The sequence below is a fragment of the Oncorhynchus mykiss genome, chromosome 6 (assembly GCF_057628025.1).
Source record: "Oncorhynchus mykiss isolate SJ-2025 chromosome 6, ASM5762802v1, whole genome shotgun sequence".
Lineage (NCBI taxonomy): Eukaryota > Metazoa > Chordata > Actinopteri > Salmoniformes > Salmonidae > Oncorhynchus > Oncorhynchus mykiss.
Genome location: NC_143027.1, coordinates 58,578,247 through 58,603,692, shown reverse-complemented (window position 1 = coordinate 58,603,692; position 25,446 = coordinate 58,578,247). Strand labels below are relative to the sequence as shown.

Sequence of the window (25,446 nt, the reverse complement as noted above, 5' to 3'; positions counted from 1 at the left end):
TTTGTAAGGAATGTAAACACCCCGACAAGACACCACCATCATCATCATCACAGACACCATCATCATCATCATCATCATTATTATCATCATCATCATGCTCATCACCACAGACACCACCATCATCATTATCATCATCATGGTAATAGCCTCTGATTTGGAAAAGTCATTAGAGACTGCAAACTAAATAGAATGGATTCCTTTCTTTGAGGTTTACTGTGTGGTCTAGAACAGAGCAGGCTGCTGCCGGTGGTGCCATTCATTTAGCCTAAGTGTCTGAGAGAATAGTCTACAGATGTCCTATAATGAGGTGCTTGGGATTCGGGGAGAGGGGAGGGAGGGAGGGGGAGAAGATGGAGGAGTGGAGCGGAGGAATGGGGGAAATGGAGCGTGTTCGTCCTCACATTCTGTTTTCTCCTCCTTCCGTCTCCTGTCGGCATCATTCATTTTAGGGGGAGAGGGTTCCAGTCTAGATAGTGTGTAGAATAACCCGTCTGAGGTGATCCTGTGTCTAAATCACACATGCACAAGTATTCTGCCCTGCTATTTCCACATTACCACAGACCCGACCCAAACACTGGGATAGACTTACATGGAAAACCCATGACTGGTACCTCACTCAGTGGAGGATGACACGTGTGAATTCACTCTTCTAGCATGAAGAGAGTCTGGGCAGCAGGTAACATAGCGGTTAAGAGTGTTGGACCAGTAACTCGAAAGGTCGCTGATTCAAATCACAGAGCCGACTAGGTGAAAAATCTATTGATTTTTATTTTTTTCATTTCACCTTTATTTAACCAGGTAAACTAGTTGAGAACAAGTTCTCATTTGCAACTGCGACCTGGCCAAGATCAAGCAAAGCTTGAAACAACAACACAGCAACACAACAACACAGAGTTACATGGAATAAGCAAGCGTACAGTCAATAACACAATAGAAAAAAAAGAAAGTCTATATACAGTGTGCAAATGGCATGAGGAGGTAAGGCAATAAATAGGCCATAGTAGCAAAGTAATTACAATTTAGCAGATTAACACTGGAGTGATAGATGAGCAGATGGTGTGTAAGTAGTGATACTGGTGTGCAAAAGAGTAGCAAAGTAAATAAAAACAATATGGGGGTGAGGTAGGTAGATTGGGTGGGCTATTTACAGATGGACTATGTACAGCTGCAGCGATCAGTTAGCTGCTCAGATAGCTGATGTTTAAAGTTAGTGAGGGAAAAGTATCCAGCTTCAGTGATTTTTGCAATTCGTTCCAGTCACTGGCAGCAGAGAACTGGAAGGAAAGGCGGCCAAAGGAGGTGTTGGCTTTGGGGATGACCACTCCAACCGATGTGCCCTTGAGCAAGGCACTTAACCCTAATTGGTCCTGTTAGTCTCTCTGGATAAGAGTGTCTGCTAAAGGACCTAAATGTAAATGTAAGCCTACCACATATTCTCATGTCAATACTGTTGTAGCCTCTGAACAAAATCAACGGTCACAGTTTGTCCAAAGCTTACCACAGACTATCAGAAGGTCAGCCAAGGAACATGGATGGGATGACAGCTACTACTCATTACTGTTGGCTACCATCATCAAAGATATGGTTTACACAGAGCAGTGATTGACAGTTCTTGGGACCAATCCCCACTAATGGAGTGATGGCAGTGACAGAGCTAGGCCTATAGGAGGATGCCTGCGTAAGAGAGCGGGACTTACTTGGTGAAATGGCGCAGTTTGGCCTCGATGCTGCGATGCCGCATGCACATCCTGGTAAGAGCTGATCCAATGTCTCTGGTGGCGCCTGAAAGAGATCACAATACAGAGGTGGTTAGGGAAACATTTGGAAAACGTCCAGTCAACGTAATGTATACTGCAGACCGACAAGCCAGACAGACCACCAAACAGACTGCCCACTGAGGTCTGTTGAATATTCACTCCAACAGACAGCAGCAACCTGGAGGTAATATACACACTCTTGCCCTAGTCCAAATAAAGATATTAAGGAGAGCCTTTTTAGAGGCCTACGCAGTGTGTGTGTGTAGTGTAGTGTACAGTATGCGTAGGGTGTGCGTGAGACTGTGAGTGAGTAACCTGTAGCTCTGATAAACAACAGGCTATTTATAGCCGAGAAAGTTCACTTGGGAAGAAGCTGACCTGTGAATCTGAGTGTGCCACTTCACTTGCTTCCAAAGGTGAGCCGAGCAACACTAGAGTTTTACACCAGTGGTGTTACCAAACTGTTATTTGTCACATGCTTCCTAAACAACTAGACTAACATGCTTACTTACGGGTCCTTTTACAACAACGCAGAGTTAAAGATAAAGCTAAACAAAATATATATATATATACAGTGCCTTGCGAAAGTATTCGGCCCCCTTGAACTTTGCGACCTTTTGCCACATTTCAGGCTTCAAACATAAAGATATAAAACGGTATTTTTTTGTGAAGAATCATCAACAAGTGGGACACAATCATGAAGTGGAACGATATTTATTGGATATTTCAAACTTTTTTAACAAATCAAAAACTGAAAAATTGGCCGTGCAAAATTATCCATTATCCTATTCACACCCCTCTCTCTCTCTACCCGGGGGTGGCTCGGACTACACCCCTAACCCTACCCATGCCCGAGTGGGAGGATCAGGGAGAGGTATTACCTAAACTACATCTGATTACTTCTGTTGGACAAGCAGACCCTTCCACCTCAGATAAGTGCAGAGAAAGCCAGCTCCTTCACCTGAACCTAATATCGCCATATTACTACTTCCTGTCTCCCAGTGGCTCATTGACACCGTGTGTGACCTGAGCTGAGAGACAGGAGGATACAATTCGAGCATCCAGCCCCCTGGCCCCGGGTCCACCCCATCCTCACCGTTACAGCCATCAACCTGACACATTTCATAATGAGAGATCTGGGGCTCCTGTGACCTTGGCCTAATCTTGGTGAAGTCATACCTTTAGGACTGGTGGGAGAGACTGGCTCCTAGTATATTGATTACACACAGAGAGTGTTGAATGAGAAGGGGGGGGTACTTGTTCATTTGTGACAGTCAGCCTTCTGTATTGCTGGCCCATCCTTCACTTGGATGCCTAAAGTCAAATCATTGACTACTGCACAGTAACACACACACAGAGACAGAGATAGAGAGACAGAGAGACAGAGAGAGAGAGAGAGAGAGAGAGACTAAAAGGCCAGTCTCTGTGAAAACACACTGTTAAGATACAGAGAATCTGTATTCATAATTACATAGCAACCATTCATTAATCCAGCCCAGGGCAACACTCCCTACCCCCCAGCTACCCTCTACCCTCCCCCCACACACCCCAACACACAGCACACACATATGGAATGAGAGGGGGCGTTTTCTAACCTCACTTTGAAATAGTGTCTAATGTCATGCCAATAAAGTACCTTGAAATTGAAAATTGAGAGAGTGCAGGGGAGAGAGAAAGAGACTGGGGGAGAGAGAAAGAGAGTGCAGGAGAGAGAGAAAGAGACTGGGGGAGAGAGAAAGAGAGTGCAAGAGAGAGAGAAAGAGACTGGGGGAGAGAGAAAGAGACTGGGGGAGAGAGATGCATACATAGTGGCAAAAAGAGAGAGGGGAGCAAGTGAGATGCAGTGAAAGAGGGAGAGAAAGGGAGAGAGAAAGAAAGAGAGACAGGGAAAAGGGAAAGTGAGAGATAGAGAGAGAGAGAGAGAGAGAGGCAGTGCTGAGAGGGATCTCCTCACACATTCTAATGAGCTGACTGCTGGGGAGAGAGTGTAACAGCGTGTGTGTGTGTGTGTGTGTGTGTGTGTGTGTGTGTGTGTGTGTGTTCGCTCCTTTTAATATATTCCCTTCCTGTTTTATATTCTTATTAACTTCCTCTCTCTCTCTCGTAACAACATCCGCAAGAGATCAACAACAAGATGAGGAGGGAGAAAAAACTCCAGGCTCACATCTGGGCAACAAATTAGGCCAGCGTATGTCTAGCTATGTGTGTAGCTATTTGTGTGTGCACCTATGTCTGTGCATGCTTGTCTTAGAAGGGTGAAGAATGGGAGTAAAATTAAGCAAATTTAATCTGACAGTCTGTGAAGATTTAAGTGCCACCCCCCCTAGCACACACTGTATTTGTAAAGTATGGGCAGCCTGTAGCTCAGTCACTATACCCTGTTCAGCTATAGGTCATCATTTCATAGAGAGACAGCCAGTGAACTAATCCTGAAAGGAGCTCCTCTCCTCTGTGTAGTCTGCTGTCGTCCCCATCTGCTCCTGCCCTAGCCCCAGCACAGCACAGCACAGCACAGCACAGCACAGCCAGTCTGTGTTTACTGTTAGCCTCCCTGCCTGTAACCCTCCTCCCTGCAACACTCCCCTCCCACAAGGAACCCACAGGAAGCCAGCACATATTGATTTTTCCCATGACATTTAGTCATCAACACCAAGGTGAGGGTTTATATGATAGAGAGAAAGGGGGAGGGAGAGAAAGAGAGAGCAAGAAGCGGGTGCATTGGGTGGATGTGCGAGGGAGTGGGAGAAAGAGGGAGGCACAGGTTAAGGGAAAGAGCGATAGAGCGGGGTGACAGAGAAGGTAACACGGAGAATGACAGACAGGAATGGAGTGATCAGTCATTAGTGTTCCCTCCATCTCTTGCTCCCTACCCGATTTCCTCAGCCACACACCCTGTCAGGCTGCAGGCACCTTTAGGGTGCTAATACAATTCAGCCTGTTCCCTCACCACAGCCTTGAGTATTTCCTTGCAGATAAGATAGAATAAGCCAAGTCTCCACCGAGAGGGAGTGGAGTGGCAGCTGTTCAAACACACACAGTGGTGCTAACAGCTAACATCCACACGCCCCTGCAGACTCTGACCTGTGGAATCAACACTCGGGCCTAAACAAACAGCAATAGGACTCAACAGGAGTCAATACTACACAGACATCCACACATCAGACCTCCAGCCACGTGTTCTCCGTAGTAGTAGGAAAGTGTGTGAATGTGAAATCGCAGTTGCTAATCGTACATCCTGATTCCTGACCCGGTCTTTTCATCTGTTCTGTGGGACAGCTGCTAGTGGTTTCCAAGATCTCCTCAAGTGTATTTCCTGGAGATAAGGCATGTGAGCCGACCGCGGAAGCAGACAACCAACCCAGCCACTGTTGCTAGTCTCTGCCCAACCCACTGCCCCAACACACAGACAGCCCCCCACATTCACAGCTTCCTGTAAAATACTGCAGTATGCAACCACTCCAAACATACCACACACACACACACCATCTGATATAATACACCACCGCCAGTCCAAAACACTCACTAACGCAGACAATTCTCCGGTCTCATAAACACTGTAACTTGTCCCCAATGGTAGGTGAAGCACAGAGCAACACAGCACAAGATGTGTTCAGTTAACACATGGGGGAGAGGAGGCCAAGCCGGTCTGCACTGCATATTTATGGAGCTTTATTAATGCCCTGATGAAGTCACTGGGTGGAGAGCAGTAGATCAAAACACACACGGACAGGGCTGAGTGGCGGCGTGGAGAAGGATTCATGAATTGAGCAGGTCCATATCCCACTGCCATAAAGCATGCAACCTACTAAGTTCCTACTGCATCTATTTTACATGCAAACCTTAAAATGCCCGTGAAAGACTCAAAGATCGAAAGTAGCGTGTGTGTGCGAGCATGCGTGGTGTGTGTGTGTGTGTGGACAGTAAAGGTGTCATTAATACAGCCCCTGCTGTGGGCGCCCCACCCTCCTCCCCTCCTCTTCTCTCTCCTGAAGGGAAAAGGAGGGGACGCCCCACCCTCCTCACCCCTCCTCTTCTCTCTCCTGAAGGGAAAAGGAGGGGACGCCCCACCCTCCTCCCCCCTCCTCTTCTCTCTCCTGAAGGGGAAAGGAGGGGACGCCCCACCCTCCTCCCCCCTCCTCTTCTCTCTCCTGAAGGGGAAAGGAGGGGACGCCCAACCCTCCTCCCCCCTCCTCTTCTCTCTCCTGAAGGGGAAAGGAGGGGACGCCCCATGTGATATTCCTCTATTTACTCTACTCCCTCGCTATGCCTTTCTGCCATTCTTCCACTCTGGGACAAGGGAGGGGTCACTGACCTGCCTGGGAGGCTGCATTACTATCTGAGCAGCTAACCGATCGGTGCAGCTGTACATAGTCCATCGGTAAATAGCCCACCCAATTGACCTACCTCATCCCCATACTGTTTTTATTTATTTACTTTTCTGCTCTTTTGCACACCAGTATCTCTACCTGCACATGACCATCTGATCATTTATCACTCCAGTGTTAATCTGCAAAATTGTAATTATTCGCCTACCTCCTCATGCCTTTTGCACACAATGTACAGTGCCTTGCGAAAGTATTCGGCCCCCTTGAACTTTGCAACCTTTTGCCACATTTCAGGCTTCAAACATAAAGACATAAAACTGTATTTTTTTGTGAAGAATCAACAATAAGTGGGACACAATCATGAAGTGGAACGACATTTATTGGATATTTCAAACTTTTTTAACAAATCAAAAACTGAAAAATTGGGCGTGCAAAATTATTCAGCCCCTTTACTTTCAGTGCAGCAAACTCTCTCCAGAAGTTCAGTGAGGATCTCTGAATGATCCAATGTTGACCTAAATGACTAATGATGATAAATACAATCCACCTGTGTGTAATCAAGTCTCCGTATAAATGCACCTGCACTGTGATAGTCTCAGAGGTCCGTTAAAAGCGCAGAGAGCATCATGAAGAACAAGGAACACACCAGGCATGTCCGAGATACTGTTGTGAAGAAGTTTAAAGCCGGATTTGGATACAAAAATATTTCCCAAGCTTTAAACATCCCAAGGAGCACTGTGCAAGCGATAATATTGAAATGGAAGGAGTATCAGACCACTGCAAATCTACCAAGACCTGGCTGTCCCTCTAAACTTTCAGCTCATACAAGGAGAAGACTGATCAGAGATGCAGCCAAGAGGCCCATGATCACTCTGGATGAACTGCAGAGATCTACAGCTGAGGTGGGAGACTCTGTCCATAGGACAACAATCAGTCGTATATTGCACAAATCTGGCCTTTATGGAAGAGTGGCAAGAAGAAAGCCATTTCTTAAAGATATCCATAAAAAGTGTCGTTTAAAGTTTGCCACTGATAGAGACATACCCCAAGCGACTTACAGCTGTAATCACAGCAAAAGGTGGCGCTACACAGTATTAACTTAATTAAGGGGGCTGAATAATTTTGCACGCCCAATTTTTCAGTTTTTGATTAGTTAAAAAAGTGTGAAATATCCAATAAATGTCGTTCCACTTCATGATTGTGTCCCACTTGTTGTTGATTCCTCACAAAAAAATACAGTTTTATATCTTTATGTTTGAAGCCTGAAATGTGGCAAAAGGTCGCAAAGTTCAAGGGGGCCGAATACTTTCGCAAGGCACTGTATATAGACTCTTTTTTTCTACTGTGTTATTGACTTGTTTATTGTTTACTCCATGTGTAACTCTGTGTTGTTGTCTGTTCACACTTGTATGCTTTATCTTGGCCAGGTCGCAGTTGTAAATGAGAACTGGTTCTCAACTAGCCTACCTGGTTAAATAAAGGTGAAATAAAAAAATGAAATTATAGGTGGTGCCAGTTTTGTCTGAGTGTGCCCACGAGTAAAACGCCCAGACACACTGGCGGGTTAGCTATACACACTATCCTGTCCGCTGTGTGAAATGTTCCTACTCATCAGTCTTTGAGAGACGGTGAGAAAACAAATGAAAAACTGTAGAGACCCTCGTTTTCATTCCGTCTGCACTGTTGATGAACTTTAGGAAATAACCTAAGTGGATAAACTCTGCCAGTTGCCCGGCAAGATCCTAATACTGTTCACTAGCTTAAAGCCCAATTAGGCCTTTCTGGCAGGTGGGTTCAGTGTGAGGACGGCAATGCAGATAGGAGTGTGTGGTTGATGCACAACAGTGTTTTTCCCATTCCTCTCACTGGAGAGACAGTCAGAAAAAAGTAGAGCCTTGAATAGAACCCACAGAACCCTCGTTCCCTGCCTTCGTTCCCTTCCCAAATCAATCACCACCCTCTCAAACTGACGGTGCTGCTGGTTGCCGTGACAGCACAGACCTGGCACTCCACCGTGACTGCGGTGGGTCTGTCTGTTGCTGAGGTCACACCGGCAGAACATTATTTTGACTTCCACGCCTCTGTACCTAATACAATAGTACCTATCTAACACGAGTCACTCTAAAGAGTGTACTGTATGAGGATAAGCCTACATTCACATCCGTATCAGAGAATCAGTTTGGCAAAGGATGATTAGACTGTTGCTTTAAGAGTGCTGGATTGTTTATATCACGGGGTGTCTCTCTTTCACCTCTTCCTCCCCCTCCCTTCCTCTATTTCCTCAGTCACAAACATCATCCAGCCATTTTCTGCTCTGTCACAAGGTGGCCGGCTGTGGTTTCACATGCTATCCCATGACTCTTTATGGGGCTCCTGGAAATGAATAGCTGTCAATGAGGCTTTCGGCGCAGCAGTAGGCCCACAGCTAATATTGAACTCGGGCATACCTCCTGCCGCAGTATTCCTTCATCGTACTCTTCACATGCAAGTCACAACACTCAGAGCATCTGACCAGAATATAGCTTCAAGCGTTCCATTTGGGAACAGGGACACTGGGACTGTGCCGAGAAGAAAACCACCTTGAGGACAGCTGATGGCACACACTTACTGAACATTATAGTGCCTGAGCAGAAACTTACAGTGGAACTGACAGCATTTTAGCAACATCAACTCTTGTTAAAATATGTTCATACACAGTGCATTCAGAAAGTATTCAGACCCCTTCACTTTTTAGATTTTTTTTTTTTTTTGCAGATGTACTAAAAACAGAAAAAACGGTATTCAGTGTTCAGACCCTTTACTCAGTACTGTGTCGAAGCACTTTTGGCAGCGATCACAGCCTCGAGACTTCTTGGATAGGACACTACAAGCTTGGCACACCTGTATTTGTAGAGTTTCTCCCATTTTTCTCTGCGGATCCTCTCAAGCTCTGTCAGGTTGGACGGGGATCGTCGCTGCACAGCTTTTTTCAGGTCTCTCCAGAGATGCTCGATCGGTGTTCAATGCCACTCAAGGACATTCAGAGACTTGTCCCGAAGCCACTCCTACATTGTCTGGGCTATGTGTTTAGGGTCATTTCCTATATGAAGGGGAATCTTCGGCCCAGTCTGAGGTCCTGGGCGCTCTGGAGCAGGGTTTCATCAAGGATATTCAGTTTTTTCTGTACTTTGCTCCGCTCATCTTTGCCTCAATCCCGACTAGTCTCCCAGTCCCTCCCGCTGAAAGACATCCCAACAGCATGATGCTGCCACCACCATGCTTCACCGTAGGGATGGTGCCAGGTTTCCTCCAGACTTGACGCTTGACCTTCAGGCCAAAGAGTTCGATCTTGGTTTCATTAGACCAGAGAATCTTTCTCATGGCCCGAGAGCCTTTTAGGTCCCTTTTGGAAAATTCCAAGCTGGCTGTCGTGTGCCTTTTACTGAGGAGGGGCATCCGTCTGGCCACTCTACCATATAGGCCTGATTGGTGGAGTGCTGCAGAGACGGTTGTCCTTCTGGAAAGTTCTCCCATCTCCACAGGGGAACTCTGGAGCGTGAATGACGATTGGGTTCTTGGTCACCTCTGTGACCAAGGCTCTTCTCCCCCGATTGCTCAGTTTGGCCAGCTCTAGGAAGTGTCTTGGTGGTTCCAAACTTCTTCTATTTAAGAATGATAGTGGCCATTGTGTTCTTGGGGACCTTAAATGCTGCAGACATTTATTGCTCCTCTTCCCTAGATCGTTGCCTCAACACAATCCTGTCTCAGAGCTCTACAGACAATTACTTCGACCTCATGACTTGGTTTTTGCTCTGACATGCCCTGTCAACTATGGGACCTTATATAGACAGGTGTGTGCCTTTCCAAATCATGTCAAATCAATTGAATTTACCACAGGTGGACTCCAATCAAGTTGTACAAACATCTCCAGGATGATCAATGGAAACAGAATGCACCTGAGCTCAATGTCAAGTCTCAAAGCAAAAGGTCTTACTTACTTATGCACAATTTTATTTTTAATACATTTGCAAAAAATTCTAAATACCTGTTTTCGCTTTGTCATTATGGTGCATTATGTGTAGATTGATGAGGAAAACAAATTATTAGAATGTTTGAAAATTACATACAGTTGAAGTCGGAAGTTTACATACACTTAGGTTGGAGTCATTAAAACTCGTTTTTCAACCACTCCACAAATTTCTTGTTAACAAACTATAGTTTTGGCAAGTCGGTTAGGACATCTACTTTGTGCATGACACAAGTCATTTTTCCAACAATTGCTTAAAGACAGATTATTTCACTGTATCACAATTACAGTGGGTCAGAAGTTTACATACACTAAGTTGACTGTGCTTTTAAACAGCTTGGAAAATAACAGAAAATTGTGTCATGATTGACATCATTTGAATCAAATGGAGGTGTACCTGTGGATGTATTTCAAGGACTACCTTCAAACTCAGTGCCTCATTGCTTGACATCATGGGAAAATCAAAAGAAATCAGCCAAGACCTCAGAATTTTTTTTGGACCTCCACAAGTCTGGTTCATCCAAACGCCTGAAGGAACCACATTCATCTGTACAAACAATAGTACACAAGTATTAACACCATGGGACCACACAGCCGTCATACCGCTCAGGAAGGAGACGCGTTTTGTCTCGTAGAGATGAACGTACTTTGGTGCGAAAAGTGCAAATCAATCCCAGAACAACAGTAAAGGACCTTGTGAAGATGCCGGAGGAAACCGGTACAAAAGTATCTTCAGTATATCCACAGTAAAACAGTAAAACGAGTCCTATATCGACCGCTCAGCAAGGAAGAAGCCACTGCTCCAAAACTGCCATTAAAAAGCCAGACTACGGTTTGCAACTGCACATGGGGACAAAGATCGTACTTTTTGGAGAAATGTCCTCTGGTCTGATGAAACAAAAAAATAACTGTTGGGCCATAATCACCATAGTTATGTTTGGAGGAAAAAGGTTGGAGGCTTGCAAGCAGAAGAACACCATCCCAACCATGAAGCATGGGGGTGGCAGCATCATGTTGTGAGGGTGTTTTGCTGCAGGAGGGACTGGTGCACTTCACAAAATAGATGGCATCATGAAGTAGGACAATTATGTGGATATATTGAAGCAACATCTCAAGACATCAGTCAGGAAGTTAAAGCTTGGTCGCAAATGGGTCTTCCAAATGGACAATGACCCCAAGCATACTTCCAAAGTTGTGGCAAAGAACAACAAAAGTCAAGTTATTGGAGTGGACATCACAAAGCCCTGACCTCAATCCTATAGAACATTTGTGGGCAGAACTGAAAAAGCGTGTGCAAGCAAGGAGGCCTACAAACCTGACTCAGTTACACCAGCTCTGTCAGAAGGAATGGGCCAAAATTCACCCAACCTATTGTGGGAAGCTTGTGGGAGGCTACCCGAAACGTTTGACCCAAGTTAAACAATTTAAAGGCAATGCTACCAATTACTAATTAAGTGTATGTAAACTTCTGACCCACTGGGAATGTGATGAAATAAATAAAAGCTGAAATAAATAATTCTCTCTACTATTATTCTGACATTCCACATTCTTAAAATAAAGTGGTGATCCTAACTGACCTAAAACAGGGAATTCTTACTAGGATTAAATGTCAGGAATTGTGAAAAACTAAGTTTAAATGTATTTGGCTAAGGTGTATGTAAACTTCTGACTTCAACTGTATTCTAAGACATTTGTGACAATTCTATAGCAATTAAGAGTGGGAAAGAGGACGTGCATTTGGACAGTTAATAGACACCGCAGCAAATAAAACCTAATAAAAACATCTGTCTCGTCCAGGACCATAGTCTACGTAAACCGGTGATCCATAGTAGAGGTCGACCGATTAATCTGAATGGCCGATTAGGGCTGATTTCAAGTTTTCATAACAATCAGTAATCAGCATTTTTGGACACTGATTATGGCCGATTACATTGCACTCCGCAAGGAGACTGCGTGGCATGATGATTACCTTTTATGCGAGTGCAGCAAGAGCCAAGGTAAGTTGCTAGCTAGCATTAAATGTATCTTATAAAAAACAATTACTCTTAACATAATCACTAGTTTACTACACATGGTTGATGATATTACTAGTTTATCTAGCTTGTCCTGCGTTGCATATAATCGATGCGGTACCTGTTAATTTATCATCGAATCACAGCCTACTTTGCCAAACTGGTGATGATTTAAAAGCGCATTCGCAATGTGTTGTCACGCCCTGACCTGAGATATCTCTGTTTTCTTTATATTTTGGTTAGGTCAGGGTGTGACTAGGGTGGGTACGCTAGTTTTGTATTGTTGAGGGTTTTTGTATGTCTAGGGTTTTGTAGGTCTAGGGGTTTTTGCAATTCTATGTTGGCCTGATATGGTTGCCAATCAGAGACAGCTGTTTATCGTTGTCTCTGATTGGGGATCATATTTAGGTAGCCATTTCCCTTTGGTGTTTGTGGGATCTTGTTCTATGTTTAGTTGCCTGTCTGCACTATTCGTATAGCTTCACGGTTTGTTTGTGCTTGTTTGTTTTGTTTTGCTGAGTTTCGGTTTTATTAAAAACATGTGGAACTCTACTCACGCTGCACCTTGGTCTCATCTTTATGACGAACGTGACATGTGTACCTAACCATAAACATCAATGCCTTTCTTAAAATCAATACACATGTATATATTTTTAAACCTGCATATTTAGTTAATATTGCCTGCTAGCATGGATTTCTTTTAACTAGGGAAATTGTGTCACTTCTTTTGCGTTCTGTGCAAGCAGAGTCCGGGTATATGCAGCAGTTTGGGCTGCCTGACTCGTAGCGAACTACAACCTAAAACTTCTTACCTGGGAATATTGAAGACTCATGTTAAAAGGAACTACCGGCTTTTATATGTTCTCAGGTTCTGAGCAAGGAACTTAAACGTTAGCTGTTTTATAAGGCAAATATTGCACTTTTACTTTCTTCTCCAACACTTTGTTTTTGCATTATTTAAACCAAATTGAAATGTTTCATTATTTGTTTGAGACGAAATAGATTTTATTGATGTATTAAGTTAAAATAAAAGTGTTCATTCAGTATTTTTGTAATTGTCATTATTACAAATATATATATAAAAACCAGCCGATTAATCGGTATAATAATCGGTATCGGCGTTGAAAAATCTAATTCGGTCGACCTCTAATCCATAGCCAATCAGAGCTACCGTAGGCCTATATGCAAACATCCATTTGCCACAAGGGCCTGCCATCATTCACTTTGAACTGGATTGTGTGTTTACAGGTAGTTGCAACAGTGTGATGTTAGATAACTAGAACGCATTCGGCAAAAGCCAAAATACACTTGATTGTATTTCCGCACATATGTAGATAAATACCACAGGAGTCCTCTTACATTTGGGAACTTTACAGTCATATTGATCAAACAACCATAAAAAGGTAGGCTCTTTCCCTATATGCATATCAATCACAACGAGATCAACAACTAATGATAGCCAGAGCAAAACTTTTTCAGCAAGTTGACCGTCAAAATTACACTGGTAAACGATGGGGAATAGCATGCTTGTCCTTCTGCAGCTCACCTACCAATGTTTGCTTATCCCAACCAAGCCCCAAGCTAACTGACTAAAGTTGGCTAGCTTGCTAGCTACTTCCAGATCCAAATGAGAGAACTCCTCACTGACCATTTTACTCTGCCTAGCAGAGCTGATTAGGTCGTTATCATGTTATATAGCGAGTTCATGATTAACTATTAGTTTTTTTGCCTATGCATACTGACACCGGTCATATCCAACGGGTGTTGCACATTCGTAAATTCTACACTTAGAAAAGAGTGCTCTAAAATCGGAGTAGATAGCTAGCCAGAGTGAATTTACGAACACAAGAGACGTACTAAATGTATAACAGTAGTTTAGCATAGCTAGCTAGCTAACAAGGTGATTCACAACTCTTGCTAGCTAACCAAATGACACCTGCATCTCTAGTTGTTTACGGACCAAAAAATTATACGAGGGGAAAAAGTTAGTCACCCACTCCTCCATCGACGTCCTCCTAGCAGCTAGCTAGCTAACGTTAGGCTCTGTGTTTTTAGCTTGCTACATAAATAGATGTGCTAGCATATTAGCCACGTTATGACTGACTTCTGATCATTGCCCTTGCTAGTTTGATTGTATTGACATTCCCAGCCTTAGTCCATTTTTGTCCAAAATATTGAGTCATTGAAACTGAAACAGTGCATCCTGAAAGGAGGCAGCAAACTATGTACCAGGCCAGCTGTGATTTTCAAACTGATATTTTTTGGATTTCCAAGAAATGTATTAATCGTGCATTGAACTGCATCCATCTATTCAGCCAACAATGCCTTAGTGTACGTCATGGAATGCTGAGTTAAATAGAGCCTCTTTTTAAAACCTCTTATGAAGTTGGTTTTGTAGCATAAACTGAGAATGAAATATTCTTGACTGGTATTATGATTGTCTGTTTGTATTTATATTTGCAAAGTAGTTAAAATGCTGTCAGTTCCACTTTCAATCCCTGGATATGATGCACAGTCTTATTTCAGGCTCTCCCTTTATCCCATCAAGGAGAAGTGTGCGTGACAGATCAGATCAGAGAAGATGGCCCAGCCTGTCATTGTGACTGATCCTTCCCTTGTGCCAGCCCTCCTCCCCTCGTTGGGCACACTAACCCAGTCAACGTCTGCACAGCTCTATAGGGACACACACACACACACACACACACACTGCTGCTGACAGTACACCCCAATAGGCCTTTCTGGTATGAGAGAGAGAGATGGAGGAAATAGGTCACACACACACAAATACATACCAAGCGCACACACCAACATATAAACATGCATAACACACACTGACACACAAAGACTGCATGAGCGCTCACTCACAGCACACTCTACTCAAGTGCTAATCACACAAGCACACATACAAGGATAGTAAAATCATACACACACACCTGCACACCCATGCCGTGACTGCAGCATACTGTATCATGAACTCAACATTCATAATTTAGTGATTACCGCATGGGCAGAAAATAGCTCTTTAGCGCACACATCTGGGCCAGACTCACTGGTCCTAAGCATTTTCACCAAGCCCACCTCTCCCTCCACTGGGCTAAGACTTCACAGAGTAGGAAGGCTTTCACACATACGGTCATGGGAGAGTTATACACAGCCTATTTCCTCCCCCATATAGTCCTATCAATTCACACTAGGGCTGTCCAGGAGGAAGTGATGTGGTTTCAGGTGTTTATTTTGATATTTACAGGGTTGGTTGTCCAATGGTTATGGGGAGCAGGTAAAGAGGGTGAAATTGGAGAGAAGGAATGGCTGATTTCCCCAGAATGAGGGGCTAGTGCAGCCGGGTCGAAGGCGGTGTGTATGTCCCATCACCCCTAAACAAACCCCTTCACTGAGAGAGAGAGAGAGAGAGAGAGAAAGAGAGAGAGAGAGAGAGAGAGATAGATCCTCTAGCAGGCCTGTTTACCACTAACACACCCAGCAAGGGCTGCTTTCCTTTCCCAGAGAATATCAATGAGCCTCTTTAGACTTTCTGCTAAGTAAAAATAGTCCGCCATCACCACTTTCTCTCTCTCTCTCTCTCTCGCTCTCGTCCTCTCTCTCTGACTCACACGAGCATTCCCCTTTTCTCTGTGCCTCAGGCTTTGTGGCCTTCCTACCAGCGCATCTCCATGGCAACGGGGAGATGAAATCTGCAGAGGGATTCGTCAGCCCCTTTCCCTCGCTCTACTGCATCCACACAATTAGAAAACATACACATGCTTGATACACACATTCACACCTGTGATCTCCCCAAAGGAATCAGCTGACGGACTCATCCACTGTACCTCCTGTTACTTCCTGTATCTTAGGAGCGAGAGTGTGTGTAAGTGTGTGTGTGTGTGTGTGTGTGTGTGTGTGTGTGTGTGTGTGTGTGTGTGTGAAAGAGTGAGAGAGAGGTAAATACCATTTGGAGGGCATTAATGAATGAGAGAGTTGGGTCGCTCTGCTCTGGTACTAATTATACCCAGCCTGCCTCTGGAGGATTAGGAGACTTTTAATAGTCCTGTTTTATGAGTTACAATCCTGCTGGGAGACCTTACAACGCGCACACACACACACACACACGCACGCACCGATAGTACTTAAGTCATTTTTTGGGTTATCTTTAGTTTACCTTACTGTTTCTATTTTTGATTACTTTTACTTCACTACATTCCTTAATAAAATATTGTACTTTTACTCCATACATTTTCCTTGACACCCAAAATGCTTAACCGAACATCCCTGGTCATCCCTACTGCCTCTGATCTGGTGGACTCACTAAACACACACGCTTTGTTTGTAAATGATGTCTGAACGTTGGAGTGTGTCCGTGGCTTTCCGTAAATACAATTTAAAAAAAGAAAATGGCGCCATCTGATTTGTTTAATCTAAGGAATTTGAAATACTTCTAGTTTTGATACTTAAGTATATTTTAAACCAAATACTTTTAGACTTTCACTCAAGTAGAATTTTACTGGGTGACTTTTACCTTTACTTGAGTCATTTTCTATTAAGGTATTTTTACTTTTACTCAAGTATGACAGTTAGGTACTTTTTCCTCCACTGCACACATGCATGCACGGAAGTACGCACACCAGATACATTACACTCATGCTTGTACACACTGACAGATTTAGAAATGCAGACAGCTGCCTCATAATGTTTACATTACTAAACGCATTATGAATCTCTAAACCCTCAACATGGGAATAAGGAAATGACAGGAATTATGACCCAGCAGTACCTGTCACGTTCTGACCCTAGTTATTGTGTTAATTGTTTGTTTTAGTTGGTCAGGACGTGAGTTGGGTGGGCATTCTATGTTTTGTGTGTCTAGGTTGTTTTTCTGTGTTCGGCCTAGTATGGTTCTCAATCAGAGGCAGGTGTCGTTGGTTGTCTCTGAATGAGAATCATACTTAGGTAGCCTGGGTTTCACTGTTGTTTTGTGGGTGATTGTTTCCGTGTCTGTGTTTGTTTCACCACACAGGACTGTTTCGGTTTTCACATTTATTGTTTTGTATTTTTGTAGTGTTCTCGGTTATCGTCTTTATTAAAGATGTTTACCACTAACCACTCTGCATTTTGGTCCTCCTTTCCTTCAGCGGAAGAAAACTGTTACAGTACCTCCATCACCTAGTTTGTGTGTGTGTTTTTGTGTATTTGTATTTGTGTGGGGTCTCGGTCAGACAAAGTGCATCTCTGTCCCTTATTGTTGGCTAGGCATGTCCCAGTGGATTCCTGGCTGCTCAGTGTGTCTATCTGTCAATAACAGTCTGGCCTAGTTCACAGGCCCAGAATATCCCACAATACCCCTCTGAGGCCCACACGGCTTCATCAGGGCTTCACCAAGACTCACATCAGCTTTAACGCAAGTGACTGAGCATCCCGGATGCCCTGCCATTATAGCCTCAACACACACACACACACGCACAAGCACACACGAGGACCAATACAGACACATACACCACATTGTACCCACATGCATGGATGTGCGCAGCAGCGGACTTACGCACTTTGATCCAGACATTGAAATTTGACAATGGTGGTCTGGTCAGACAAAGCACTGTCCCACTTTCAGCAGTCCAAACATAGCACCAAGGCAGGGCAGAGCAGACTGGCCACTCCCTGTTTGAACAATCACAAAGCTGACATGACTGGCCCACGGACTGGAGCCAACTCACCCGCAAGGGGATAGTGAGCGGACATAAACACACACACACACAAACGTGTGATGCACACTCATATCTTCAAATCAAATGTTATTAGTCACATGTGCCGAACACAACAGTGAAATGCTTAAGGAAAGCTTTGACTATCTACAGATTCAGTGAGCATAGCCTTGCTATTGAGCGAGGCCGCCGTAGGCAGACCTGGCTCTCAAGAGAAGACAGGCTATGTTCACACTGTCCACAAAATGAGGTGGAAACTGAGCTACACTTCCTAACATCCTGCCAAATCAAATTGTATTAGTCACGTGCCGAATACAACAGGTTTCACCTTACAGTGAAATGCTTACTTACGAGCCCTTAACCAACAATGCAGCTAAAAAAAATACAGATAACCATAAGAAATACAATTAACAAGTAATTAAAGAGCAGCAGTAAAATAACAATATTTTTGTTATTTTTGCGAGACTATATACAGGGGGGTACCGGTACAGAGTCAATGTGCGGGGGCACCGGTTAGTTGAGGTAATATGTACATGTCGGTAGAGTTATTAAAGTGACTATGCATAGATGGTAACAGAGAGTAACAGCGGAGTAAAATAGGGGGGGGGGGGGAGAACAGTGTATGACTAGGGTGGCTGGAGTCTGACAAATTTTAGGGCCTTCCTCTGACACTGCCTGGTATAGAGGTCCTGGATGGCAGGAAGCTTGGGCCCAGTGATGTACTGGGCCATTCGCACTACCCTCTGTAGTGCCTTGTGGTCGAAGGCTGAACAGTTGCCATACCAGGCAGTGATGCAACCATGCTCTCGATGGTGCAGCTGAAGAGTCTTGCAATGCACAGACAGATACATATTTCCATAAAACTGCTTACACATACAATAGACTAAGCACCTTCCTCATCCCTACATCCACCAAACGGTACTGTATATCCTTTTAATCCCTGGTCAATCTGAGCTAAACTGTAAACAAACACACACAGATCATGATCTGTAATACCCACAATGGCCCACATTTAAAAAGTCCATAGTCTTGAGGCATTGGCCCAGATCAATGAGATGGACAGATGAGGAGACGAGATGTGTAAACATACGATTAGAACATACAGTACATGACCAAAAGTGTGTGCTCGTCGAACATCTCATACCAAAATCATGGGCATTAATGTGGAGTTGGTCCCCCTTTGCTGCAAAAACAGCCTCCACTCTTCTGGGAAGGCTTTCCACTAGATGTGGGAACATTGCTGCCATGACGCTTCCATTCAGCCAAGAGCATTAGTGAGGTTGGGTACTAATTTTGGGTGATTAGGTCTGGCTCGCAGTCAGCGTTCCAATTCATCCCAAAGTTGTTTGATGGGGTTGAGGTCAGGACTCTGTGCAGGCCAGTCAAGTTCTTCCACATCGATCTCGAAAAAAACATTTTTGTATGGACCTCACTTTGTGCACGGGGGCATTGTCATGCTAAAACAGGAAAGGGCATTCCCTAAACTGTTGCCACAAAATTGGAAGCACAGAATCGTGTAGAATGTCATTGTATGCTGTAGGGTTAAGATCTCCCCTTCACTGGAAACAAGGGGTGTAGCCCAAACCCTGAAAAACAGCCCCAGACCATTATTCCTCCTCTACCAACTTTACAGTTGCCACTATCCATTGGTGCAGGTAGCGTTCTCCTGGCATCCGCCAAACACAGATTAGTCCATTGGACTGCCAGATTGTGAGAACGTGTTTCCACCGCTCCAGAGTCCAATGGCGGCGAGCTTTACACCCCTCCAGCCGACACTTGGCAAGGCACATGGTGATCTTAGGCTTGTGTGTGCGGCTGCTCGACCATGGAAACCTATATCATTAAGCTCCCGACAAACAGTTACTGTGCTGACGTTACTTCCGGTTTGGAACTCGGTAGTGAGTGTTGCAGCCGAGGACAGACGATTTTTACATGCCACGCGCTTAGTGGCGGTTCTAGCTTGTATGGCTCCCTAGGCGAACCCCCCCCCCCCCTTCAGCAGCCACCCTGCAACAACAAAAAAGCACCATTCTGCATTAACTGTCATTTTATTCAGACATTTGGAACAACACAAACAAATAATCATAACAATTAAAACTATATAAATATAAAAATATATACAAAAAGTAGTAACAAAGACAAATATAAACACATTTCTGTTGATTTGGATCTCGAGCATCAATACATTATCCTTCCCCCAACACTGTCAACCAAGAGTCAAGACTAAACCAATTCAGCTTGGTGGTGTGCAGACTGGTTTTTAATTTTTCTAAACGATTTCGCAAAAAAACAGAAAAAAAAATGCAACAATATGTCTGTGACGCTATATATTCACAGTATTATGAATGAATTGTGGTTATTTGGTAGCATTTCGTATTGTGACTGATTTTACAAATTGCATTCATACTGTACAAAGTTAGAGGTGCGCTATTTGATAGATTCCCCCACTCCCTCTACCTCAGGCTTCCAGTGGGGAGACCTGAGGTCAACTTACCCCCATCCCCCTCCCCATCTCGTACTTCTGAGTGGGAGACCTTCCCAGGCAGTAGCCTGCCTAGCTCACAAACTAGAATCAGGGCGCCCACTCCAACAAGGTTAATTGACCCACAGTCCCACACGGTGACATGATATCATTGACGGGATGTGCAAATGAGCAATAAAAAACGATTGCGCAAATGTCACCATTTTAAATTGTTTTGTGTGGGCGCCCCGTGCCGCCCCCGGCAAGATGCCGCCCTGGACGGCTACCCATGTCGCCTATACCTAAATACGCCACTGCGTGATGCGTTTCATCACTCGGCAGTCCTGTCCTGTGAGCTTGTGTGGCCTACCACTTCGCAGTTGAGCCGTTGTTGCTCCTAGACGTTTCCACTTCACAATAACAGCACTTACCGTTGACCGGGGCAGCTCTAGCAGGGCAGATATTTGATGAACTGACTTGTTGGAAGGGTGGCATCCTATGACAGTGCCACGTTGAAAGTCACTGAGCTCTTCAGTAAGGCCATTCTACTGCCAATGTTTGTCTATGGTGATTGCATGGCTGTGTGCTCGATATTATACAGCTGTCAGCAACGAAGGGGTGTCCACATACTTTTGTATATGTACAGTGTATCTGTGCCATAAATCGCACACTGCCTGCCCCTGGAGAAAACACACTGCCTGCCCCTGGAGAAAACACACTGCCTGCCCCTGGAGAAAACACACTGCCTGCCCCTGGAGAAAACACACTGCCTGCCCCTGGAGAAAACACACTGCCTGACCCTGGAGAAAACACACTGCCTGACCCTGGAGAAAACTGCACTTCCATACTACTCTAGTACAGCATTCTGTGGGTCATGTTTCAAATGGGCACAATGTTGTTTAGATAGTCAGTCTCCCATAGAGAAGACGGAGACACGGGCATGGCATGTCTTGCTAGCGGCTGGTACATATGGACACACCTCTCGCCCAGAACCCCATCCAGAGGGGCAGAGTGGGGCACAAAGGGAAATTAAGAAGATGGGAAAGGGGTGAAGGGAAGTGGAGGAGGAGGGGAGACAGAGAGGAGGGATGACAGAGCTTTTGGGCTTGAGTGGGATAATGAGGAGAGGAGGGTATCGCCATGGCAGGTGCGACTGTGGTTGCCAGGGTTACAGCCGTCTGCGGCAGAGAGAGATCAGCCCACGACACAGCAACAATGTGAGAGGGAAGAGAAAAGAGAGAGTGGGGGGAGTAGACAGATAAATAAATAGAGATAAAGTGAGAGAGACAGAGAACACGAGACAGAGAGAGATAGAAAGAGCAAGACCGAAAAAGCGAGCGAGAGAGTCTGCAGCAGCAAAACATAAAACAGAATTATTTATGAAGGCCTGGATTCCTATCCCAGCGTGTGTCCATGCCTTTGAGCCGCCTGTGAGCCTCGGCCCAAAAACACAGCACCACCGTCATTACACACCAGACTGGATTCATGCATACTGCGACGCAAGATACTGAAACATGGATAACATGTTCCTGTACTGCAGTAGATAGGATACAGCCTGAACCACACACAATGCAGCAGAAAATGGAGGATCGACAAAATGCAGAAATCACTAGTAGCACCGCAGCGTGGAAATAAAAGAATGATTGACACTGCAGCAGACCTTACACAGACCTGCACAACTTGCACAGGGAACACAGACTCACTGCATACATGCAGTAGCCTTGAAGCATAAATAATAGAGTGTGAATGCAATCACTACAATGATGAGATAGTTTCACAGTACCCAGCTAACTTAGAGCTTGGTGAGAGCGTATTCATTCTATGGTTATTTTCCATTCAACCTTCCCACAACTTTTTGGGGAATTGTGCCAGATAGTTGCTTCTCATGTTCTACCAACTGCTGTTGGTATTTTGGCTTCACTGTTTGACATAACTGTAAGTTAGCCGTAGTTGGCTAGCTAGCAAGCAAGGGATAAGAACGTTACCACCCAGTATGGCAATGGAACATTTAGAACAAACGACTGGGATACATAGATATCTATGTATCCATAGATACAGAACAAAAAGACTGAATGGCCGCGTCGTGTCTCTGGCAACCGAACCGGTAGAACGAACGATCAGCCGGCTTCGGTAGCAACCCTAGATCTGTGCCGGGACTATATCCTCTTGTGGAAGGATGAAATAGTATGAATACATTCATCAAAATAAAGTTTATGAAAATATGTAAAATCCTTAATTGAATATGTTGGTAACCCTGCTGTGATAAAGTGATAATGCCCCCGAAATTGTGTTTGGAGGATGTATTGGCAAGGTTTAACAGCACCCGTGTCAATATATCCTCCAAGTACCGGCTTCGAGGGCATTATCACTTAAATACATTATTTTCTCAGCATCAACAAAACTCTATCGTTTATCTTGTTAAATGTGTTCGTGTGATCTTAAAGAGTTTTTTTCCCCTTTGAAATGGAGTCTGTTCAAATAGACTAAAATAAACAGCTTTGTATGTGTAACACAAAACATGCTAGCTTCGTCCTAGAGGCGCAGTAGACTAATTCCAGGGACAGAGAAGCCGAGCCAAGCAACTATCCGGCACCATTCCCAAAAAGTTGTGGGACAGTTGTATGCAAAATAACCATAGGGCAACCATAGGACAACCACACCAAGCTCTAACAAACTTATGGTTCTCAGAACGTTATGTGCTAAATGGATGGGTAATGTCTAACTTCACTGTTAGAACGTGAGACCGAGAATTTCACGTTAGATTGAATAAACAGCACCAGTTGTGGACTACCAAGGCCAGGTCTGTCTGTGCTGAATAGCAGGCCAGCAAGTCCTACCCTCTGATCTGCACTATTCAATTACTAAAAGCCAGTGGAGAGCTGGGAATGTGCACTCTATTTAAATGGAGATGGAATGGCATGGCATGGAATGGGCTGTGTTCTAGGAATGGAGAGCAGGCTGAGAACGTAGTCAGGGTGACATGGGACACCCAGAATGTTAAGCTTCTGCTACTGACCCTAGGTCAATCAGTAGCTGAAGAATGAGCAGAGAACACGAGGAGCCTCTGTCTTAGCATCTGGTCCTAGGTCAGTTCACACAGCCGTGACTGGTTACTCATGAAATTTGAATATATATAGACTGGCGTCTCCAAGGCATCCTCCTGTGTGTCAGGGTTCATTTTCCATTCTGGGTGTACCGCGACAATAGCCTGGAGGACTTCAAGTTAGGTGTCAGCCAGACTACCGTGACAGGAACTCTCTGAGCCATGTAGAGGTCATGAGTTTAAACTGTACAGTAAAAGCATAGTCTTAGGTGTTATTCTACTCAACACTTTCATGAACTATGAACTTTCTTGTCATTCATAGCAGAAGGCGGTTCCCGTTTTCCAGTTAAGCTTTGGTTACAATGGGGCCAGGAGATATCTAGTTGTAGTAGCTAGCAGGTAAAAGTTCAGATTAATTTGCACAAAAATATATTATTTAACAAGCAATGACAACTGTTTTGTGACAGATCCACATCTGTCTAAGCTAACGGAATGGGTAGCTGACATGACAGCGATGGCCTGACGTTAGCTACACAGACATTGTTAACTACTTCGTTCTCTTCGAGGGTGTTGATGGCAAAGAACCTAGAAATCATAAAGCACAGAAGCCTGTGTAATAAAACCGGCAAAGTTTTGTGCAAGAGACATGCAGACTTTCCTGAGAGCAGCGATTTGTTTGAGCCCAGTCAGAGTGTCAACAGACCAAAACAGACGGCTTGGGTAATCGTGAGAGGCAGTGGCATCGTCGAAACAGTTGGTTGCTTGCGTTTTACAGGATTAGGGAAGTCCTGTAGCCATGCAGCAGCTATCTTGTGGAAGGTATTAGAGTGGCTAGCAATTGTATTTACAACCATAAAAGCAGAGATGCAATTGCAAAAAATATATATTTGAGACATTTTGCATGTGTTGTTTTCATGAACTTGTGTAACGTTACTTATCCAGGCTTTTTAGGACGTAAAGTTACCCTGAGTTTGAGATAAGGTGCTAAAGTAAACATTATTATTATTAGCAGGGACATTAGCAGGGATTTATCAAAGGGCTTTAATTCAGTTGACCTTGAATTGGAGCTAGCTAGACTCAGAAACATTGGTCTCTGTGAAGGAGCAGTATATTGGTTCAGGAACTATCTTTCTGACAGAACACGATGTGTATGTACACTGACAATTAAAAGTATAGCTTTCTTGAGATTTATAGAGGTGTGCCCCAGGGTTCCATTTTAGCTCCTGTGTTGTTCCCAATTTGTATTAATAATTTGGGAAATGGGATGCAACCAGCAGTTACATCTATATGCAGATATACACAGGTACATGTGCTCCTTCTCTGGTTCAGGCTGTTGAAGAGCTCCAAACTGCTTTTCAGTCACTGCAGGCCTCCCTTTATGTTCTCAAACTGGTCTTGAATATGCAAAAAACTAAATTTATGGCCTTTACCTGAGCTAGAACTCCACCAGAGAACGCTGGCATTGTCACATCTGGTGGCTTATCCATGGAAAAAGTGTCATCCTACAAATATCTAGGTATTTGGTTGGATGACAAGTTGTACTTTAAAGTTCATGTGGATAATATTGTGACAAAGCTTATATTGAAATTGGGTTTTTATTTTCATAATAAGGCTTGCTTCCCGCTTATGGCTAAAAATAAGCTTGTTCAGGCCACTTCTCTCTCAGTAATTGATTAAGGTGACTTGTTGTATATGCATGCAACCTCCTCCGTCTTACAGAGACTGGACTCTGTTTATCATGCATCCTTGCGCTTTATTCCTAAGCGCAAAGACAGATATGCTGAGATTGTGAAGAAAGTGTAGAGCATGTGTTGGTATTAACACAGACTGTAAAGACATGAACAAGTGCGTTGTGCATCAGAGCTATAGGCAACTTCTCTAGATGGCAAAGAGCTGAGCAAATGACAGATTTTCGCGTAAGTTGATTAAAGGTCAAATGTAGACAGTCATACCACATAAGGTAAGAAAAATACATACAAAAAGCTATTGTCAGTGTGTGTTGTGTTCAAGCAGTGAATTGACATGTACAAAGTCCAAAGAAATTCTAGATCTTGCTAGGAGAGAGAGTAAGTTTACATGTATATTATAGGTTACAATTCCCATGGTTTGAAAAAATGGATTTAAATCAATAACAATGAACTGTCTCAAA

General features: G+C 44.1%; 1 protein-coding gene across 4 annotated transcripts in view; it reads right to left on the bottom strand.

Moving 5' to 3' along the window:
• The window catches only part of LOC110526245 (protein MTSS 2), a 93,625-nt gene that overhangs the window by 21,192 nt on the left and 46,987 nt on the right, over positions 1-25,446 (bottom strand). For all 4 annotated transcript variants that reach the window (XM_036980608.2, XM_090238424.1, XM_090238423.1 and 1 more), the window contains exon 4: positions 1,698-1,782. In XM_036980608.2, coding sequence (XP_036836503.2) covers positions 1,698-1,782 — 85 coding nt within the window. The remainder of the gene's footprint in view (positions 1-1,697; positions 1,783-25,446) is intronic.